General features: G+C 36.7%; 1 protein-coding gene across 1 annotated transcript in view; it reads left to right on the top strand.

Moving 5' to 3' along the window:
• Positions 1-1,292: 1,292 nt before the first annotated feature.
• LOC109056982 (fibroblast growth factor receptor-like 1) overlaps positions 1,293-22,515 on the top strand; it is a 77,174-nt gene continuing 55,951 nt past the window's right edge. The window contains 2 exon segments of the mRNA XM_042769737.1: positions 1,293-1,759; positions 2,143-2,239. Coding sequence (XP_042625671.1) covers positions 2,176-2,239 — 64 coding nt within the window. The 5' untranslated portion in view covers positions 1,293-1,759; positions 2,143-2,175.

The raw sequence follows: 22,515 nt of genomic DNA, 5'->3' as shown, positions 1-22,515 counted from the left end.
ATAGTTTTCTTTCTGGTGAGCTAACATTTCAGGATGAAATAATTGAATGTTTTGTTACTTACAATATTGTAACTTGCAGTATCTCAAAAGCTTCAATCTGGTATACATGTAAATAATCAGATCCGTGCTTAGGACCTTACTAATTACACTAAGTTATAAGAAGTTACAATGCAACTGCTTATTTTTGGTTAAGTACTTTCTAATTGTGTGTTTTTCCCTATAATTTTACTGTTCCTTACACCAGTGTTGTTTTTACTGTGTTATTAGTATTTTCAACTGGGTTGTCATGTTTTAGTTTAAGTGATTTTATCATTTTTATTTATTTCTAGCAATTTCAGTTTAATTTTGTTTTCTGTCTCGACAGCTTTATTTCATTTTTATAATTAAACTTCAATTGTCGTCAACAACGATTTGGGCACGTCCTTTTTTGTCAGTTTGAAAAACCACCACAAGATGGCAGCACGTGTTCATACCTATGGTTCATACATAAAAAGCAAGTTTTCTGAAACGCGGGTTTGAGTGAGTGATTCCCCTCTAGCTGAGGGCATTGATGAGGAGAGATCTGTATTTGTTCTGGGACTTTTGCTAGATAGATTTTGCACTGTTCCTTAGTCCATAAAAGGCATGTCTTCTTAACACCCATTTAAATGTGTGCGATATGATATGCATAATCGTGTATGCTCTAACACTGTGTACAATATTCACGTATTTACATTAAATGAAAATGCATGCCATGTGCACTTAGTATGCTCAAGGTTTGAATAAAATAGTATAACGTTGTATTTAAAAACATAACTTCCAAAATGACATAATAGCAGGTGCCTCATCATTCTAATAAGGAGGTAACGTGGTCAGATGTGAGATGTTAGTCCAGCTGTCTCTCGAAACCTGTGTTTACTGAGGGCCCCCATGTCCAGACACTTTAAGTATTGTTTGCAGATTTTAGTTGATACTGTCTTTTAGCCTACTCACCCTCTTGTGCTCACTGAATGTGTAATTGTTTTTATAGGTCTTTTGGAATGTCAGACCGTTGTTGCAAATGGCATTTGTCCAGGTCAGTTTTCAGTGACCGGTACTACTGGATTTAGTACAATGACGTTTTACATTTCACTTATTCACTGTTTTTATTTGATGAAAGCTATTATGAATAATGATAATAATATTAGAATATTAGTAATAATTGCTATAATATAACTTTTTCATATTATTATTATAATTGTTGTTGTTATTATTATGAAAGAGTTAAACAGTAAGAGTGAAGAGGCTTGCTGTGATTGGTCTAAAGTTGGCCTTAGGGTTGGACCGTCTAACACTCTGTGTGTGCGTGTCTGTGTTGCGTGTGCCTGGACGGCGAAATATTTAGCTAACGGTGTTTAAAACAACGTTTTGATACAAATTTACGTGCTGTTAAAAAAAATTGTCGGGTGTGTGTTTTGTTTTCTGAAGAATCTATGGAGATAAAGTCAATGGTATTTGAACTGATTTTGCATAGCGAGCGGTGACTGTCATCTATAGAAGTTTACAGCAATCAGCGCGTGTATTAAGTGTCGCGCGAAAACACAGGACTTGAGAGCGTTCAGGAATACAGCTGCACGTGATAAATAAACAGTTTGAATTCGCTGGATGTGTGCGTGAGGATTTGTGATGTGGCGCCCAGTTTATATAGGTACGAATCGTCTGGTGTGTTTTAGGAGGATGTAAGCATGATATTTTATCTATCAGTCGCAAGGAGCAGATTTATGAACATTTGCAACTCTTGGTAAGTCTCGCATGTTTGACTTTGAATATAATATATTGTTTTTATATATTTTTTTATTAAATACTTTTTACCGACTTTTTATGCACATGTAATTCTTATTTCACGAGTAAAATATCTCTATGTTGCAGGTTGTCCTGTGTTACGATTTAATGGAAGCAATGCTTATATATATATATATATATATATATATATATATATATATATATATATATATATATATATATATATATATATATATATAATGATATATAACTTAAGTGGCGTTAGAAATGTAATTCAATCCTAAAGTTACACACATTTACAAAAGTGTTTTGGCATTGCGCTGGTATTTCAGAGTAATTCACCAGTTCTTGTTTTCACTAACAGCTTTATTTATTTCATAGATTGAAGAACCAGAAAGCCTTGATAGGGACGTCATGGAACTTTTTTGGATAGTTTTCTTCATATTTGACATTATTTTCATGACAGACTGTGCTAGAGGTGAGTGCAAGTATATTTGCCCTTGTGAAATGTCTAAAAAATGAAGCCTTTAATAATGTTTTAATCTTCTTGTTAAATACTGCACAGTTTACAAGTAATTGTGTCAGTGTATATTGATATTTATAAACATAAAATAGGTGTGTTCTAGTTACAGTCACTAAATAGTCACATGCGTGTCATGTGTGCTTGTCTATATGCTCAAGATTTTCTTTCGAAAGTTTAACAAAATAATTTAGGCTTATCAGGTAACAAAACCTGTCAGGTAACAAAACTTAAGACCCCCCCCCCCACCCCAGTATGTTTAAGGTATTCAGCAACATATCTGCTTTACTAACTTTTTCAAATATTTATGTTAAATCTTGAAGATCGGCAAGAAATATTTAAATTGTTTGTGCAAAATAAAAAAAAAATAAAAAAAATTAGCTTAACGTTCTTAAGTTTTTTTGTCTTAATGTGAATATCTTTATTTGATGTTGGATTTAACTGCATTATGTTTGATGCACAGAAAAATAACTATATTCAAGGTTCAGTTATGATAAAAAAAAAAAAAACTTGTGTAAGACTCATTAATAAGAGTGATATTCAGCTGACAGACTAAACTTGATTTAAAATGTATTGTTTAAAATGAGGGCCCGGAAAAAAAAAAAAATCTAAATTCAGTCCATCTCTTGCATCTGCCGAGTTGAAATTCAATCGTCCTGAACCTTGAAGGATTCCTTTAACCTGTCTATTGAGTTCAGGTCCAAATTGAGAGCTTAAGACTTGGGTTCTGTCACTGGCATTGTTTGCTGAATGCAGTCCTTTCACATTAGCTATTCTCTGGTCTTCCTTTTGGACTGAAACGAACCATCATTTCCATGCATAATGGGCTGAATGGGGGCCGGGGCCGCTGATGGGCAGATAGTACAGCTCACTGACTCCACTCTATCAGGGCTGCATGTGAAGCGTGATGGAGTCTCCCTTTTGCGTTAGCGTACACCTCAGACTCAACAGCCTGTCACCGGAGCTGGCGGGCGAGAGAGAGAGAGGCCGAGCGACGTCTGTGCAGATTGCATCTGTGAGGGGCCCTGAACAATGTGGCATTCACGGTCACATAGCCCTGGCCTTCATGGAGACGCTTAGCTAAAAGTAAACAGAAATGCAGAAAGCAATGCGATTAGATTAGCCAATTATGTTTGTTTGCTTTGCAATACCAAAGGTGTGCCTACCAAGCCAGGAAGATTTGTGTTTGTAAGGAAGTGCAGACAATTTGCCGCCTTGATCATATCTAAGACTTGAAGCTGCGGGTGTGTTTGATATGTTGCGCTTGTTACAGACTTGTTTTGCACCTGACAGAATGAAAATCTGTCCATTGAAGACTGCTCAAATGATAGTCTCCAGCATTTCAGAATTCTGAATAAAACAATTTGATGACAAGCAATTAACTGGCAGAAAAATGCACAAAATGCTCCTCTGCTTTCACATCCAGGGTGAAGATGACCTCAGTACGCATATGTGTGATTTGGCAAATTAATATGGCACTACTAGAAAACCCCTGTGAAGTAGTGTTCATGTACTGTAATCTCATTTTTTATATTACTTTCTCTGTGACAAATTATTTAAAAAATGGGAGAAATGAATTAATTAAATTGTCTTTAAGGGAATTAGTTAAGCCAAAAATGAAAATTCTGTCATCAGTCACCGTTATTATGTTTTAAAATCCATAAGATTTTTATTCATCCTCAAAACACAAATTAAGATATTTTTTAATCAAACCTGTGATATTTCTATTCATCTGTTGAAAGATTTAATTTAGGCTTTTATTCAAATATAAACCGATCAATGCACTTTGCCTTTGGAATGAAGTGCACTGATGGGTGGTATAAACAATAAAAACCACACAATAAAATGAGGAACATTAATTTAAAAAGTAAATAAGTCAGTTTTTTAACTTTAATTGTACTTTAGTGTTTCTGTAGCTTTTTAAATTTTTTTAACTTACATTATTAAAATAAGATTACAACTGTAGTCATGTCATTTGGGAATAATATTAGTTCAGGACCTGTGGAGTAAAGATCCTTTGTCCTTGATGTGAGGAGTGCTTCACGTCAGATGACAAACATTTTCCGCTGTTAACAGAAGTGCATTTTGTGCAGCGCTGCCAAAGAAACATTACAGTTGTGCAGCCTTTGCGATGTTTGCAGGTCTAGGCATCTTGAAGTAGATTTAACATCAAATTCCATCCTCTGTCCACTCGTTCCAGCTGGTGGTTTTGAATGTTTGTAAATGCAGTATGCATCCAGTCTCATCTGAATCACTTTTGGTGCATTCACTAGTCATGCCAGAAGCAGCGTTTAACATTTGGAATTTCAACAATTTGTCCACGGGAAAAAACTTAAAGTGTGCCTTTTATATGATGCAATGTCCTGATAGCCTGAATGGATTTCATTGTGTGTAAGACACTGAGAGACTGTAATTAAGACCCTCAAGCCTTGTTAGTTACAGTTTTTTGTTTTATCAGATGATATCGATATGAATTATGTCCTCTGACAGGGATAACCTCAGCACTGGCTCATAGGAAACAAAAATACATTTGTGTGTGGTTCTTTATCAGTAATGCAGAATTTGCTGTTCACGTTTTTCCTCAAGAATTGGGCTTGTGTGGGGGGTATTTTCATAGGAAAAGCGTTTAAGGGAGTCTGTGCTCTGAAGATGGGCTGAAGTGTTTGTAGGCACACACTGATTTGTTTACACTGATGTAGACCACCCTTGCAGTATATACTCGCTGAGATGTGTGGATCTGAAATCTCAGTGGTGCAGACAGTCAGATGGTCTGCTTGCAAAGTAAACTCTGATCTGATGGACATTAAATCTGCATCTCTGGGGGGAAAAAGACCCAGAAATCTGGAGTTGTAAACTTAACAGTGGTTTTCTCACCTCTCCCTACCCCCTTCACTCTTCGCTCGCTCGCTCGCTCGTTCTCTCTCTCTTTCTTTCTCTCTTTTTTTTTCTTTTTTTTTTCCTTTTCCTATTTCCACCTCAAGGCTTACGAGCAGAAGACATCCAGGAAGTTAATTTACTGTGTTTAAGAAACATGGTGTTACAGTTGGTAGGTCCATTCTTCCCATTTAAATGTTTCTCAAAACAGTGGAAGAGTTGATTATTAGTAGTTTTCCTTTATCCTCAAACTTCCTCTACTTGTGTAGCATGGGTTTTGTGTTGTTCATGGTCTGAACCTTGGAAGCACAGTCACTAGTACCAATTAGATGGCTGGACGCATGGTTTACCATGAGGAAAGAAGGCTGTAAATCTCATTTCCATTGAGGAAGACTCAAGGAATGGTTGTTAAGTGGACCCAATAAAGTAGTTATTGTGAAGTCAAATGGTGTTTACATAGTGGCCATTTTTGTGTCACCTACTCCCATTTGTGATAGACCGTGAAGGGACATTCTTCTGTAATGAGGCGGAAAATGGTTGGGGAACATAAATGGTCTCATTTGCTTTACCAAGAAACAATCCTCCGTGTGTGATGCTGAAGTATAACAGACCATGAAAAAATCAAACGCCTTCAGATCCAGTTGGAAAAATAGATGTTGGGCTTGCACAACTCATTCCAATTCATTCTTAATTATGCAACTCTTTCTAAATTAAAAAGTATATTGATCAATAACTGACTATTATGGTTAGTTATTATATTGTTTAAATTAATAGTTTAAATGTATATACTTTTATTCTACAAGGATCCATTAACTTGATCAAAAAAAAAAAAAAAAAAACTCAGCTTTGCCCTCACATAAATATTAGGAGTTTTAAAATATAGTAAAATTACTATATACTATTTAGGCTACTATTTTTACATACTATTTACATTATTTTTAAAGAAAATCACTGAAATTTAAATAAAAATGTAATTGAATAACAATTACTAGTTGTTAATGGATACTAACACATTTCTCTTAACCAGGTATGGCTAGCAGTTGATGCTAATCATCTCAAAATGGTCAAATTTTAGCCTGGCTAATATGTTGATATATGACTATTTTAAATATTGTCCGTTTTTTTTAAGGTTGTAGATTATTTGGATGACTTCAGACACCATTGGAGGATTTTGTTGTGATATTTTTAGTGATCTATGTCACTCTGGCTAATGTGTTTTTGATTAGGTCATACATCTCTGATCATGGGATGTGTGGTATATGGTGACTTTTGCAGTGCCAAATAGAAGTTCACAGATCCTGCAGTACAGGTTGAGGAGTTTCTCGTCCAGCCTTGGCACCTCATAGTGCCTGGATGCTGGTGCAGGATCTTGTTACTCGACGGGGGGATGTGCTCCTAATCATGGGAGTGTGAAAAGAGAAAAAACAGCCTAATTTGAATTGGGGGTTGCACAAACATTTAGCTAAATGTGTGACTAGGAGCATGAGTCCACCAAAAAGTTGTGCCCAGCAGGCTCAAAAAAAAATAATTTTCCATTAAAGGTTTCTTTGGCATTTTTTAAATTACCTTATTAAATAATCCTTGTTGACTGTTATGTCAAATATAAATTACATAAATGAATTGAATTTAACCAATTACTTCAATCAATCAGAATACTATAGACTGTTATGCACTACTGCATAAACTCCCGTTGTTATGATGAATTGTTTCTTAAGAATTTGTGAGAGTGCAAGAATTCAGTCAGTGAGCCGCACACTGAACTGTTTTTTGACTAATGCTTCTGATTGTACATTGCATTCAAAAGCTCAACAGAAACGTGTGATTTGTTATATTGCTCAATTTTTCAAAACCATATAAAAAGAAATCTGATGCAGTGCCTGCAGATCTAAATGTAATGCTGTAATCAACATGTTTCATTCATTTTTTATTTCACATTAATTGTATAATAGATATAGTTTAATTATGGAGTGGTATTTTTTGCCCCCTAATCTTGAATTCGGGGGGCATTTTATTCAGTTTGGTCCCATTGCCCCAAGCCCTGGTTAATTTCAGGCGCTGGTGCCCAGTATGTTGACTGTCCCAGATTGGAGTTTGAAAGACGATTGCAGATGTCCTGCATAAGCCAGATGCCAACTCTTAAATTCCCTTTACAATAGCAAATTTACAAATGGTGTGTCCCAAAGCAATAAATCTTAGTCAAATGGGAAGTTTGTTAAACAGTCCTCTGATAGCTGCTGGGAATCAGTCCTACACGTTTCACACACTTACCCGCACTTCCTGGTCAAAGCATAGGCTGAATAGCTCATTGTTATGGGCCGGTGGTCTGTGTTTGGCCAGTGCTCAGCAGAAAAGGTCAAAGGTCAGTATAGAGGACCAGGTTGGGTTTCATGCCTGACCCACCCACACACCAGAGGGCTTACAGTAACATTTCTTCTGTTTTGTCTGCCTGTGCGTCACTTTTTTTTTCAAACGCTTCCCATTTTTCGATTCAGACTTGTTGGCTCGTCGCTCTTCTGCGCTGTCTGGGACGGCTCCCGCCCCCATATCCCCAGCTGTTCTTTTGGTTTCATTACAAATGAGATGTTGAAAAGCAATCCTCAGACTGGAGACCGCTCCCCTTGTTTTATTTGGGATTTGGCATGTCAGTTTGTGTTGGGGCCTGTGCTTCACCAGCAGCTGTGTATATGTCATATGTCAGAAAGGGCTCTGATGCTCCCCGTGCTGCAGAAGTCCACACCAGCATCCAACAAAAAGCAAGCTATGTGCGTGATTGATGGAAGGCATCTCTTGTAGTCACACCCTGGCACGCAAATGCATCAGCTTCCCGAAAACATTTTTTGTTTGTCTGTTTGTTTAGGTAAGGTAGGGCACTTAACCATACTGCCTCTGTTGTGTTTGACCTGCCCTAGATATCAGCCATGTCAAGAATCTGCTGTCAATGCCCGCTGCATTCCTCTGTGCAGTCCTGAATCGCAACGGGCTTAAACGTATCAAAGATATCAGCGTCTCCCAGCTTTTGAGGTTGTTTTGTGTGGAATCTCATCACATATTGCTTTCTAAGTATGCTGCTGATGCTGCTGTAACAGTATGCAAGCACTTTAGTGGCAATTTAGTTGCTGTTGTTTTTTAACCTTTTTTGCATACTTCATAGTGTTGTCCACAAACATAAATGTATTTGTGATCTTTCTTTCAAATGAATGCTTCCATAATCTAATGCTATGGCATTTATGCATTTTGTAAGTGTGATGTAGGTGTCCAAATACTTTTTGGGTCTGTTGTATGCGGCTGTTCTACTTGCATGACTCTGGAGGTCAGCAGTCCTTTTTTTTTCCTTTTTTTTTTGCCCCTCGCAATTTGTTTTCAAGGCAATTAGAAATGTAACCCTCTGACCCTAATAATACCAGGCTCCCCTTTGTCTCTTGAACATCACAACATGCCTCCCATGCTGGCGTACCCTGTTCAAGGTGAAAGGTTTTCCATGCCTAAACATCAGCCGCAGAGTTGAGTGACATTAAATGATTGGTGGAATCACAGACATTTCCTCACCACTGTCAGACAGAACATGTGACAGTTTTTCTGCCTGACAGATTTTATTTTATTTCTGTTTGTTTTTGTGAATAGTCATTTTCTATTTTATTTTAATTCAAGCACCTTTTATCATTTTTTTGTAAATATTTTTATTTTCTTTATTTTATAACAAATGTACTTTTTTATTTATTTTTATTTTATTATTATTATTTACTTCATATGTTTAAATGTGTTTCACTTATTAATTGTTATTTTATGATGTGGTCATCCAGGCTGAATAATTTTTTTTATTATTATTTTTTTTTTTAATGTATGTATGTTATAAGAGTGAAAAGCATAGCCAGCTGTTAGGCTGAAATCCACACAGCAGTTGGAATGTGTGAAGTGTGTGAGAGTTGTGGGAGTGGTTTCAGTGCTTTGGAATTGCGCTGGTCAAATCTGCATTTGTTAGTCAGAGAGATTTTCCGAACTGCTTACTACTCTATAGTATTTCATATTTGGCCAACTCAACTCACTATATTTTGTTTAGAGCAGTTTTGCTTGCACCTGTGGAAGTCTTCATCTGCTGCTGGCTGTTATATGTCTCTCAGCCCCTCCAAGGATCGGGCCTGATAAAATTACCTATATGGGGATATAAGGGGCTCTTTTGTAAACAGGTGTGGGTGTCATTTTTTCCAGCCTCAAATCCATTGTCCATTGGAGGTCCAGTTAAACTCTGTCTCATACTGTGTTGCTTTAAGGGTGTTAAACTAGGAAAATACATTCATGTTGCATGTTGAAAGAAAGCATGTCCCGTTGAAGGAATAGTTCACCTAAAAATTATTTATGTTGTTCAAGAAATAAAAAGCACATTAAAAGTACCTTTAAAAGTTAATTAGAGACATTTTGATGTCTGATTTGTGAAGAAATCCTTCCTTTGAAGGATTGAATTGGCGGACCCGGCTTACAAAACCTGAATGATTGATTTGTCCACTGAATAAGTCATTCATGAATCAGACTGTTGAGGTCCTCTAGTTCAGCTCACTGATTATGTGATTCAGTCGCAGCAGTTCTTTAGATTATCAGTGAATTACTTAAAATGTATTGTTTAAAACTTTTTTGAACTTTATATTGTGCGGAAGTTGATAATGTTTTGCATCCTTTTTGAAGCGTAAAAGCATATTCATTTTGGCTGAACTGTCTCTTTAAGACACTTTTAATGCTGTTTTAACAGACATAATATGTGTTTCAGATGCTAGAGCTGTGTTCCATATAGAGGCCCCATTTCTAAAAATATTTGTCAGGATAGCTGATTCACAGCCAGCTCCCATGAGCCTGAACATTTTATTTTGAGCTGGAGCGGAACTGCCAGTGAAAGACCCTCACGTGACGGCAGTGGAAAGGAACATAACCGTGAGGCAGATGACAGATCAGCGGCCCGCGAGGGCAAAATTCAATGTACACTGACAGGTACAAGTGCCATGAAGATGGATTAAATTGAAACAAATATTGCAGGATTGGGCACCCAGCCTAGGTGAGGTTCCCCTTCAGTCAATGGACACTTTGTCGGATTTGGCCTTGCCTTTTCGGGTCAGGGTATTCTTCCCTGTGGCGCCAGAATGAATACAGGGCTAAAGCACTTACAAGGACAGGGCTGAGGGGGTTGGGGGAGGACTAGAACGGGAGACTACAGAAGTGCTATGTTTGTAATTTTATTCAGGTACTTCATGTGAACCCCGTTATGCAAATAGCATGCCATAAGCCTTGGACCAAAAACAACGCTTGAATTGCTATCTTTTTTTTCTTTTTTTTTAATCTGAAAATGATACAAAGACCCTCTATGAACAGATTTTTTAGTGCACATTAAGAACACATGTAGCACATGGCCTGAGCGTCGACCCAGCACTACTTCACTCCCAGCTGCCGTTGTTTGAGTGTCTCGCTACCCCTCCAAACAAATGGATGGCTGTGCTTATGTGAAACACTCAGTCTACATTAGATCTCCGTGCTGGATGCCATTCTTTTTTTCATTTTCATGGGTCAACTTTACACGAGATGTCTTATGTGCCTTCTTGCCTTGGGTCAGGTGCCCACAGAGCGTGTAGATGAAATGCTTTCTGATGGAGACCTGCACTGAACAAATTAAGTTAGTCATGGCTGAGACACGGTGTGGAATGTGCGATGCAGGAGGAGCGGGGTGCAGACAGACTCCGTCAGAGGGCAGGAATACCAGTCTTTCATTGGAAAGGCAAGCTACTGATAGCAGAAGTTGGGGTTTGATTTTGGAGGGATTTGGATCTTTTTATTTTATTTTTTTTAAAATATTCATCATTCATGGTATTAAAAAAAAAAAAAAAAAACTATGTGTTCAAGGGTGGTTGCTAGTAGTGAGATAGAGTAACCAAAAGTTTATATCACGATAATCTTAGTATTTTGGTATATAGTGATATGTACAGTATATCCAAATACAAGCACATTTTTTATGAAAGCATGATTATAAAGAACTAAAAAAAACAACGGTCCTTATGATAATTTCCAAATTAGTGGTTGGCCAATATCAATTATATATATATATATATATAAGTTGTATGTCTCACACTTTTAGTCTGTTTTTCTTAATTAGTAAAATGCAATTTTATGGGAGGAGTTGAATCATGTAGACAACAAGTTAAGTAAAAATATTAAAATGCAATAGTGCAAAAATATACCAAAATGTTCCTCTTTATAGTTATTTTTCTAGCTGACTGATGAGCTTATTGACACTGAATGGTTACGTTGCAATGTTTACAAGCTTTACATGTTTTCCGCAGTTTGAAACACTGAATGAGCTTTTACATGAGACATTTCAGTAAGAAATGTACTGTAGGCTCTATTATAAAATAGCCTACCTTTTGATGTTAATTCATGTTCATTATGTACTCTAGTTGTAAAGAGAAAGATATAATGGGTTTACTTGCCGCTTGAACTGAGGCGCTAAAAGAATATTGCGATTACTGGATGGCAAGTGTGCTTCAAATAATGAAGTCCACGCATTAACATAACACAGCATAGACCTAAGATCTTGTTAAGAAGCCATATTATTATTGATTATAAACAAGAATTGTTAACGATATTGCCAATATCCACAGAGCTGACAGCTTTACCTGTTGTAGTTTGTTCAAGTTGTGCACGAAATAGACAGTTCGATCATTTCGATCTCTCTCGTGCTGCTCAACTGAGCTGCGTTTAGCAGGTGTGTGTCAGCGCTGCTACGCGGCAGAGATGAGGACTGTTTGAAATTCTTTTTTCCACTACAACTTTGATGCTCATTGTCTTAGTTTAATACGCGAACATGAAAGATGTGATTGCAAAACAATCAGGAAAAAAAGGCATAACATGCACATTTTTGAGTTATAACATCTAAATACATAGGCTAGTTGCCAGTGGCGACCTCAGCAAAAACTTCACTCGGAATTTAATCTTTTTGGTTGCAATTGCGACAGTTTTAGTTGCAGTTTGGGAGGCCCTGAGTTGCTGAACTAAGTAAAGATAAGATACAGAAGTGTGATCGGACATGCAGTCTCTGTCTTTATCAGGCAGCTGGAGGCCGCAACGTTAAATATTAGCCATAGAGATATCAGCCACCCGTCTTTGCGGCACACTCTGTTGATAAGTTTGTTTTCCTTGTGCTGTGGCACAACATTTTACCCTCTTTGTTTCAGCAGTCCATTTTTTTTCACGGCTTAACCTAATCTGTACCGCAATCTCAAGGCAAGTTTTAAGTAAAGCTTCATATTGTTTTTCAATGGCAATTTCATATCAACAACTTGCGTAACTTTATTAATTATTTGGTGCTACGAAATCTGATTTGATCTCAGTAGATTGTCAGCCTGAAATCAATATGTTTTGAACATCTCCAAACATTTGTGAAAGCCAACAGTTTTCTTGTGGAAAGATGCAAATTGCAGATGCCGTTGAGTGGTGTGTAGACTGGTGTTTGATGAGTGATCATTTATAGCTTTGTTTTTATTCTTTGTCGTCTGAGTGGAGAGAAGGGGGAGATATCTAATATACTCATGCCCTGCATTCCGGCCTCTGTAAGCTGTTTGTCTGAGTGGTAAAATGGAATTAGCCCACTCTGTCCTGCCAAAGAACACACACTAGGATGTGTGACTGGCGTGTTTGCCTATAGCACAGAGATCCCCAAATGAGGGTTCATGAGGGGACTGCAGGCGGTTCATGAGCTGATGAAAAGCTAATAATTAAATCAAATGTAACATTAAAATAAAGAAAAGAGGCTGCACAGCTAATTAAATTAAAACTGAAATAAGAAATATCTGATCAAATCATCATCAAGTCCAAAGCCTGACATTCCATTAACGAAGTATAGTCTGTTGCACTGCGTATTTCACAGTGAAGAGCGGCACTGTGTTTGTTTCACGTGTACAGCTGATAATAGCATGTTTTCAGAGTGGCTTGGGTATTTTAGTATCTAGTAAAGATTATTTATAAAGTATATTTTAGTATTCAGTAGGGCTGTGCGATTAATCGAAATTGTAATAAAATCACGATTTGAGCGTGCGCGATTTCTAAATCGCTTTATAGCATGATTTTCCGCGGTCCCGACCTCCCGCAGTATGCTATCCGATCCAATCAGAATGCACCTCACCTAAGTGGGGTGCAAGAACAGAACAGACTGGGCATATGCCTACGTAACTCCAGGTTCACACACTCTGTCTGTGATGCATATTTTTTCACAGCCCATGTTAATGGATCAGAACGTTCACATTGCACATGGTAAAAAGATGTGAACAGAAAAGGTTAGAAATCGAAAGGTGCGAAAAGAATGAATATCTAGCGCATGAGCACAGAGAGAGTTGTGAGTGAGTGTGTGAGAGGAGACATGTTTTAATTGCGCGCACTCTCTCCGGATGAGAGCAGCATGTATCTGAGCACGCGTGTCTGGTTTTGTGACAAAGTAAAGAAAATCTGCGTGCGAGCGGAGAGATTCGCGCTCGCGCTTTATTTTAATGTGCTTTCGCGTTACAATAATGCACTCTCGCTGATGCTTCTGCACTACATACACATACTGTATACGCACTGCAAACGGAGTACGTGTGAACCTTTGGCAATAAATATATTTCATCACCTGAGGCACCGCTACAATGAGCTCTATGACCAATGCATGGCAAAAAAAAAAAAAAAAAAAAAAAAAAAAGCCCTGGACACGGGATTTATTTTATTTTATTTATTTTTTTGCCATATGTCTAGACATTTTGTTTGACATCTTTACTTCGTGATTATTTTGACTTATGTCTGTTCTAGAGGCATGTTACAACTTTTGAAGCTCTCATTGGTTTTCTTTTGGAAATATGTTTCAAAAATATACTGAATGCATTTATGACTGTAAAGCATGTCTGTGTGTGTCAAAATAGGTTTTTTTTGTCCATATCGCACAGCCCTAGTATTCAGTATTTATATATATATATATATATATATAGATATATAGATAGATATAGATATATAGATGTTTATTTGTTGTTGTTTTTTTTTCTTTTAAATACATAATATTTATGATTTTTTTTTATTATTTATTAGTTTTAATTATTTTAGTACATCAACTTAATCTAAACAAATGAGACTAAGCAAATGCTGAAATAATTGTATAAAGTTTATAATAAAAATCCTGGTTCACAATAAATACTGATTCTCACAAACTCCATCTCTGTAAGTGCTGCGAGTTTAACACGCATTTGGGAATGCAATGTGTTCTAGGTTAATTCACATCATATTTAGCAATATTTTTGGGGACATAAGTTTACAGCATTTCACCAATATAACAAAGCTTTTTTGGCCAAGTTCTGAAGTGTATGATTAAATAAATCATTTATAAATATTAAATATGGGCTGCATAAATAATAATTAAAATAAGAATTTTAAAATAAAACAAAACAAATAAAACACTAACTAAAAATATTGGATATTTCATCTGTTCACTTGCACATCATGTGTTCATTAACAGGCATGCGAGAATTGTAAACATGTTAATGTGTCATTAAATGATTAAAATATTCATTTCAATTCTTAATTGGTTCAACTGGAAAAAAGTTTTGGAACATGGCATATGGATGTGTTTCTTTTGTCCTCATCCATATGTCAGTTGCTTGCTCAAACTTTGGTCCCCCTCTGTGTCCCCATCGTTGTGTCCACACAGCTAACGCAGCACCCTGTAGAGGTCATTTTTGTCTCGCCCCTGTGAAACATAAAGCCCCCACAGCAGCCACGTGTAATTGAAGTGGTGGCCTTTTACACAGTTTTGTGATGGCATGCAATAAGAAGCTGGCTTTTCGTCCAGCTTCCCGGCCGAGGTCGCAGCCCAGGGAATTCTCTGCTACCTCTGTGTTTTTTCAGGCTCCCCTTTCACGTCCAATACATTTGGATAATTGTCATGCAGGCCCAAGTTTCTTCTATTGAGCTCTCATAAAAGTCTTTATAATCAGTGGAAGTATGTTGTTCTTTAAAAACTCCTTGAGGTTCTTGGCTCATTAGCTTGCGAAAACAACGCTTTCTGAACATGTCCTTTTCAAAGCTTTTCAGCTCTCTGATTTCCAGACTTTACTGCAACATTTCATCTGGTGAAGAAGACAGGTGCTGTTTAAAATGAACATGATCTGGGCTGATTTGGAGGGACAGACTATGCTTTGTTTCCAGTGAACCTGTGGCCGTTATATAAGGTGAGATGGAGGTTTACGCTCCTCAGAACTGACAGCTTTAAACGTTTCTGGTGTACGTCCCATTGAGGTCTGGTTCTTTGACCAGCATTATTCATTTCCCTTCGAAGACTCTTTCTACTTTGACAGTTAAATATATCGGCCCAGTCTTTATATGGCAAAAAAAAGGAAATTCTTCTTAACCCTTTTTGTCTTGATGTTGTCCAGTAAAAAAAATAAATAAATAAAAAGTGCCTCAACATCTTCTAAACAATATGCACTTACTCTCATTATCATGTCTTATAAAATGTTTTAAGAAAATTTGTCTTATTGTTTATTACCTCATTGACCTTATTACCTTATTTATATGTATTTTTTTAAATGATGTTTTTCTTATTTATATTTTAGTGTTGTCAAGTCACCTTTATTTAAATAGCGCTTTAAACAAAAAAGATTGTTTCGTAAGAGAATGTGAAAAATTTTTTTTGTGGAAAAGTGTGTGTATATTGTGAAATGTGAGTTTTAGAGGTTTTTAATTGAATTCAGTGATGTCATCATTCAGCTCAGTTCAGTTTAAATAGTATCTGTGCAATAATTTACAATCAAGTCAACGATATCACTGTAAATGAAGTGTCCCCATCTAAGCAAGCCAGAGGCGACAGCGGCAAGGAACCAAAACTCCATTGGTGACAGAATGGAGAAAGAAACCTTGGGAGAAACCAGGCTCAGTTGGGGGGCCAGTTCTCCTCTTACCAGAGGAAACCAGCAGTTCAGTTCCAGGCTGCAGCAAAGTCAGATTGTGCAGAAGAATCATCTATTTCCTGTGGTCTTGTCCTGGTGGTCGTCTGAGACAAAGTCTTTACAGGGGATCTGTCTCTGGGGCTCTAGCTGTCCTGGTCTCCGCTGTCTTTTAGGGCTGTAGAGGTCCTTTCTAGGTGCTGATCCACCATCTGGTCTGGATACGTACTGGATCTGGTGGCTACGGTGACCTCGGAATAAGAGAGAAACAGACCAATATTAGCATAGATGCCATTCTTCTAATGATATGGCAAGTACATCGGGTGTTATGGGAAGTGTTCCCGGTTCCGGTTTACCTAATTAATGCAGCCTAAAAATCCTTTAACAGATTTGGATATTAGAAGCATATTAGTGTGTTATGTGTAAGCCAGGTTAAGGAGATGGGTCTTTAATCTAGATTTAAAGTGCAAGAGTGTGTCTGCCTCCCGAACAATGTTAGGTAGGTTATTCCAGAGTTTGGGTGCTAAATAGGAGAAGGATCTGTCGCCCGCAGTTGATTCTGATATTCTAGGTATTATCAAATTGCCTGAGTTTTGAGAACGCAGCGGACGTGGAGGATTATAATGTAACAAGAGCTCGTTCAAATACTGAGGTGCTAAACTATTCAGGGCTTAATAAGTAATAAGCAAGATTTAAAAATCTATGCAATGTTTGATAGGGAGCCAGTGCAGTGTTGACAGGACCGGGCTAATATGGTCATACTTGAGGTCATAAACGCATGGATTAACATTTCTGCATTTGACATTGAGAGCATGGGCCATAATTTATATATACTTTTGAGATGGAAAAATGCAGTTTTACAAATTCTAGAAACGTGGCTTTCTAAGGAAAGATTGCTATCAAATAGCACACCTAGGTTCCTAACTGATGACGAAGAATTGACAGAGCAGCCATCAAGTCTTAGACAGCATTCTAGGTTATTACATGCAGACCTTTTAGGTCCTATAATTAACACCTGTTTTTTTTTTTCAGAATTTAGCAGTAAGAAATTACTCGTCATCCAGTTTTTTATATCGACTATGCATTCTGTTAGTTTTTCAAATTGGTATGTTTCACCAGGCCGCAAAGAAATACAGAGCTGAATATCATCAGCCTAACAGTGAAAGCTATCACCGTGTTTCCTGATGATATCTCCCAAGGGTAACATGTAAAGCGTAAAGAGTAACGGCCCTAGTACTGAGCCTTGAGGTACTCCATACTGCACTTGTGATCTATATGATACCTCTTCGTTCACTGCTACGAATTGATGGAGGTCATATAAGTATGATTTAAACCATGCTAATGCACTCCCATTAATGCCAACAAAGTGTTCTGGTCTATGCAAAAGAATGGTGTGGTCAATAGTGTCGAACGCAGCACTAAGATGCAATAGCACTAATAGAGAGATACAACCACGATCAGATGATAAGAGCAGGTTTTTTGTAACTCTAATGGAGAGCAGTCTCAGTACTATGATACGGTCTAAATCCTGACTGGAAATCCTCACAGATACCATTTTTTCTCTAAGAAGGAATATAATTGTGAGGATACTACCTTTTGTAGTATCTTGGACAGAAAAGGGAGATCTGAGAACGGTCTATAATTAACTAGTTCTTTGGGGTCAAGTTGTGTTTTTTTAATGAGAGGCTTAATAACAGCCAGTTTGAAGGTTTGGGGGACATATCCTAATGACAATGAGGAATTAATAATAGTCAGAAGAGGATCTATGACTTCTGGAAGCACCTCTTTTAGGAACTTAGATGGAATAGGGTCTAACATACATGTTGTTGGTTTAGATGATTTAACAAGTTTATACAATTCTTCCTCTCCTATAGTACAGAATGAGTGGAACTGTTCCTCAGGGGATCTATAGTGCACTGTTTGATGTGATACTGTAGCTGACGGCTGCATGGTTACAATTTTATCTCTAATAGTATTGATTTTGGAAGTAAAGTAGTTCATAAAGTCATTACTGCTGTGCTGTTGGGAAATGTCAACACCTGTTAATGCTTTATTTTTCCTTAATTTAGCAACTGTATTCAATATATACCTGGGGTTATGTTTTTTTTTCTTCTAAAAGAGACAAAAAGTAATCAGATCTAGCAGTTTTTAATGCTTTTCTGTAGGATAGGTTACTTTCCCACCAAGCAATGCGAAATACCTCTAGTTTTGTTTTCCTCCAGCTGCCCTCCATTTTCTGGGCTGCTCTCTTTAGGGTGCGAGTGTGCTCATTATACCACGGTGTCAGACTGTTTTTCCTTAACCTTCCTTAAGTGTAAAGGAGCAACTGTATTTAAAATGCTAGAAAAGAGAGAGTCCATAGTTTCTGTTACCATCATCAAGTTGGTTCTGAGGTTTTGGATATGCTAAGGAATTGGGATACATCAGGAAGATTACTTACAAAGCAGTCTTTTGTGGTAGAAGTGATGGTTCTACCATACTTGTAACAAGAAGTAGAATTTATAGTTTTAGCTATATGAAGTTTGCACAAAACTAAATAATGATCTCATGATCTAATGATATCATCACTTGGCTGCATAATTTCAACACCATCAACATCAATTCCATGTGACAGTATTAAATCTAGAGTATGATTTCGCTAATGAGTAGGTCCTGAGACGTGTTGTCTAACCCCAATAGAGTTTATATATATATATATATATATATATATATATATATATATATATATATATATATATATATATATACAGGTCCTTCTCAAAAAAATTGCATATTGTGAAAAAGTTCATTATTTTCCGTAATGTAATGATAAAAATTAAACTTACATATATTTTAGATTCATTGCACACCAACTGAAATATTTCAGGTCTTTTATTGTTTTAATACTGATGATTTTGGCATACAGCTCATGAAAACCCAAAAATTCCTATCTCAAAAAATTAGCATATCATGAAAAGGTTCTCTAAACAAGCTATTAACCTAATCATCTGAATCAACTAATTAACTCTAAACACCTGCAAAAGATCTCCTGAGGCTTTTAAAAACTCCCAGCCTGGTTCATTACTCAAAACCGCAATCATGGGTAAGACTGCTGTCCAGAAGGCCATCATTGACACCCTCAAGCGAGAGGGTAAGACACAGAAAGAAATTTGCTCAGTGGTCCAAAAAACTTCAGTGAAACATTAGAATCTGAATAGCGCGTTCAGCGCAGGGGCGTGGTCGCATTAGAAGATAATGAAGGGAGACGTGAAAAACGGACATCGCATTGTTTTCATATGGATTACTTTATCACAGAATATTTGTTTTTGGCAGCACTTGTTTAGTTTAAAAGTAGATATGTCAGGCATTCTAAAGATATATCTCTCATGTCTCTTCGTTGAGTATTCACTGAGTTACAGTTCATTTTAATGACGCGTTTGTAAATGAAGATCACCGCAGACAAAGGCTGCAGACAGCACACTTTATTTGTTATCTTTATTTTATAATGTCTCTATACAAAAAAAGTAGACCCTTTACAGATTCGATTGATGTATTGCTCTTATCTGTATGATCAAAACTGAAAGTGTAATTTAAGTTCTTTTCGGGGTTATCAGGAGAAAATGCCTCAAAACACGTATACGCGTTAATCGACTTCAGAGGGTTAAATAATTTTATTTATTTATTTTGCAAAACTCCACTGTGTAAAGGTGGGTGGTGCCAAGTTGTTGCCATATGATCGCTAAGGTGTTATGGTATTCTGGTGTAGATATGCCTCTTCAGTGTAAATCTGATGTTTTTTCCCACTCATTTTTACTGTATGGCACTCATGGTTAACAGAATACATTGCAGAGTTCTTGAAGGTCTTGTCCATGTCTGATGTAAATACAAACAGCCCACTGCCCTAGGGCAGCGTTAACTATCATGCTTTTGCAGCTGGTAACAATTGACCTATTGACAGCAGGGGAAATGGCTGCTCTTTACCTGTCTGAATAGAGTAGCGTCTGCAAGTAGAATATTCCCATTACTTCCACTTGTCGCCCCAGGCAATGACAGAAACCCAAAGAGAGGTTCTTAGGTGAGACAGCAGCATAGAGATATTGCTATTATATGCATTCTTTCTTACACATTTACAGCACTTGCATTCCTTTGTCCGACGTTATCATTAGGGTTTGATGTAAACCTCTACATTTTTTACTTCTGTGATTAACTCGGCCTAAACCACTTAGTGTGTTTACTCGCTTCGGGCTGAGTTTTATAAATAAATTTTAGCCTTTACCAATGCTCTTTTTTAATAGGGGGTAATTTTATCATTTAATATAATAAAAAAAAAAAAACCTGATGATTACTGTGGAGTATTTACATTGTGAATAGTGATTAGTCTGGTTGTCCTTGCATGTATTTATATGCCATAAATCTATTTATATTTTCACTTCCAACACTTCTGGAAATGCATATGTAGTCACACGTAAACTTTTGCATGTTATATTCCTAGTATTTATGTAGACTGTAATTGAAGGATCATTGTTATGCAAGAAAATCAAAAAAGCACACTGACTTAAAATTCCTGATTTGTTGTGGATTTAGTATCACATAAATGTGGTCTTAGAACAATACTGATGCCTTTCTTCTTTGGTGTTTGTGTGTAACTGTACTTGGCGATTACCATTGATTGATTATAGCCATTGAGTTGGTGAATTCTGTGTACATTTTAAAACTGAACCTTATAATAAGACACTGATGCCCAAAATTCAAAACGGCCTTGAATATAGGTTTGTTATCCAAAAGAAATAAGAAATATTAAATAATTCCAAAAGATGTTGCAATTAGAGTTTTTGTTGTAACTTTCCAAACACTGGTTAGATTATAGTAGTTTGCATTCTACGTTTTTAAATGCATGTGGGTCATTATGTGTATGTATGTATGTATGTATATATATGAGGTTTTGACCATTTTCAGCCTGATCTGTTTAATGTCTTCATGATGCTCTTTTTTGCTTGTGTAGCTGTTGGCTCTGAAAACCTCATGGTGGCAACATGTGATATCCCACAATCCCCCTTATTGCAGCTTTCCTCGAGGGAGACCAGTACTCAATCCAAGAAATGTTTTAGGAGGTTTTTCATTTCATTTGCCTCTCACTGGCTTTTTTCCGTCCTTGGCCTGCTTTAGTAAACAGAATCTAGAGCTCACTGAACAGAGCGTTCAGATGTTAATTGCCGGTCAGTCTTCCTGAACCCAAAAATGTGTAAATCCTTTATAAGCAATGAGAAAACAATTATTAATAGACATGGTGAGGTTGTTCTAGTTGTTAAGGGTCTGTAAATGCAAGTTAAGTCACTTAACGAGTCAATGTTTCGTTCGTTATCTGGCTCGGTTCAGTCAGTGTACTGTTTGAGTAAATGAATTACTCCGGGATATTGGTTTATTTGAACTCAGAGGGAGTGTCAGCCATGTTAAAAAAAGTTAACAGCTTAAGTCATTTGTGGATTAATGCTTATTGTTGACGCGAACCGTTTTCAAACGATTCAGTTCGATTTGGTGAACTGGTTCAAGAAGATCTGGTTACATCGAGTGATTCGTTCGCGAACCGGATGTGCTGTGAACGGCGCGCTCATAACAGACCCGGGAGAGAAGTCAATGCTGAATAAAGTCGTAGTTTTTGATATTTTTTGGACCAAAATGTATTTTCGATGCTTCAAAAAATTCTAACGGACCCTCTGATGTCACATGGACTACTTTGAAGATGTTTTTATTACCTTTCTGGACGTGGACAGTATACCGTACATACATTCTCAATGGAGGGTCAGAAAGCTCTCGGACTAAATCTAAAATATCTGATACTGTGTTCCGAAGATGAACGGAGCTCTCACGGGTTTGGAACGACATGAGGGTGAGTCATTAATGACATAATTTTGATTTTTGGGTGAACTATCCCTTTAAGAAATATGAAGGTCTAAGAACTGTCGACCAGTACAGAAACAGATATTTGCTTTTCTTTTTTTGAATTGAAATTACATTATATTTTTATACTTTCCAGCCTGTTGAACTGTTTTCTTTAAAACATTTTTGTGAAGAAAACCTTTTAACAAACAATACACAAATAACTATCAAAGATAAAAATAATTAGCTAAAAATGAATTATTCTTTGGTGGAATGCAGAAAAATACTTTATGTACTGCCCTGTCATCATATAGTCTCAAACCCATAAAACTGTTGTTTAGAACACAAATTAATGTATTTTTCTATTCACAATTTTTTGTCCATCCTTTTTTTAAATCATATTTGAGGTGCTTTTTTTTTTTTTTTTTACATTATATAAAGTGATTTTGTCTCTTTAGTAGAGTTTGATTAAACCGCTCATATTTATTACTTTTACAATTTCTTAATGAACTTTTTGAAGCTTTAAAATGTTTACTAAATAGTCTTTTTAATGTATGGACAGAAATTTAT

The sequence above is a fragment of the Cyprinus carpio genome, chromosome A14, assembly GCF_018340385.1.
Source record: "Cyprinus carpio isolate SPL01 chromosome A14, ASM1834038v1, whole genome shotgun sequence".
NCBI lineage: Eukaryota > Metazoa > Chordata > Actinopteri > Cypriniformes > Cyprinidae > Cyprinus > Cyprinus carpio.
Note: the sequence above shows the minus strand (reverse complement) of the source record. Positions and strands in the feature narration are given on the sequence as shown.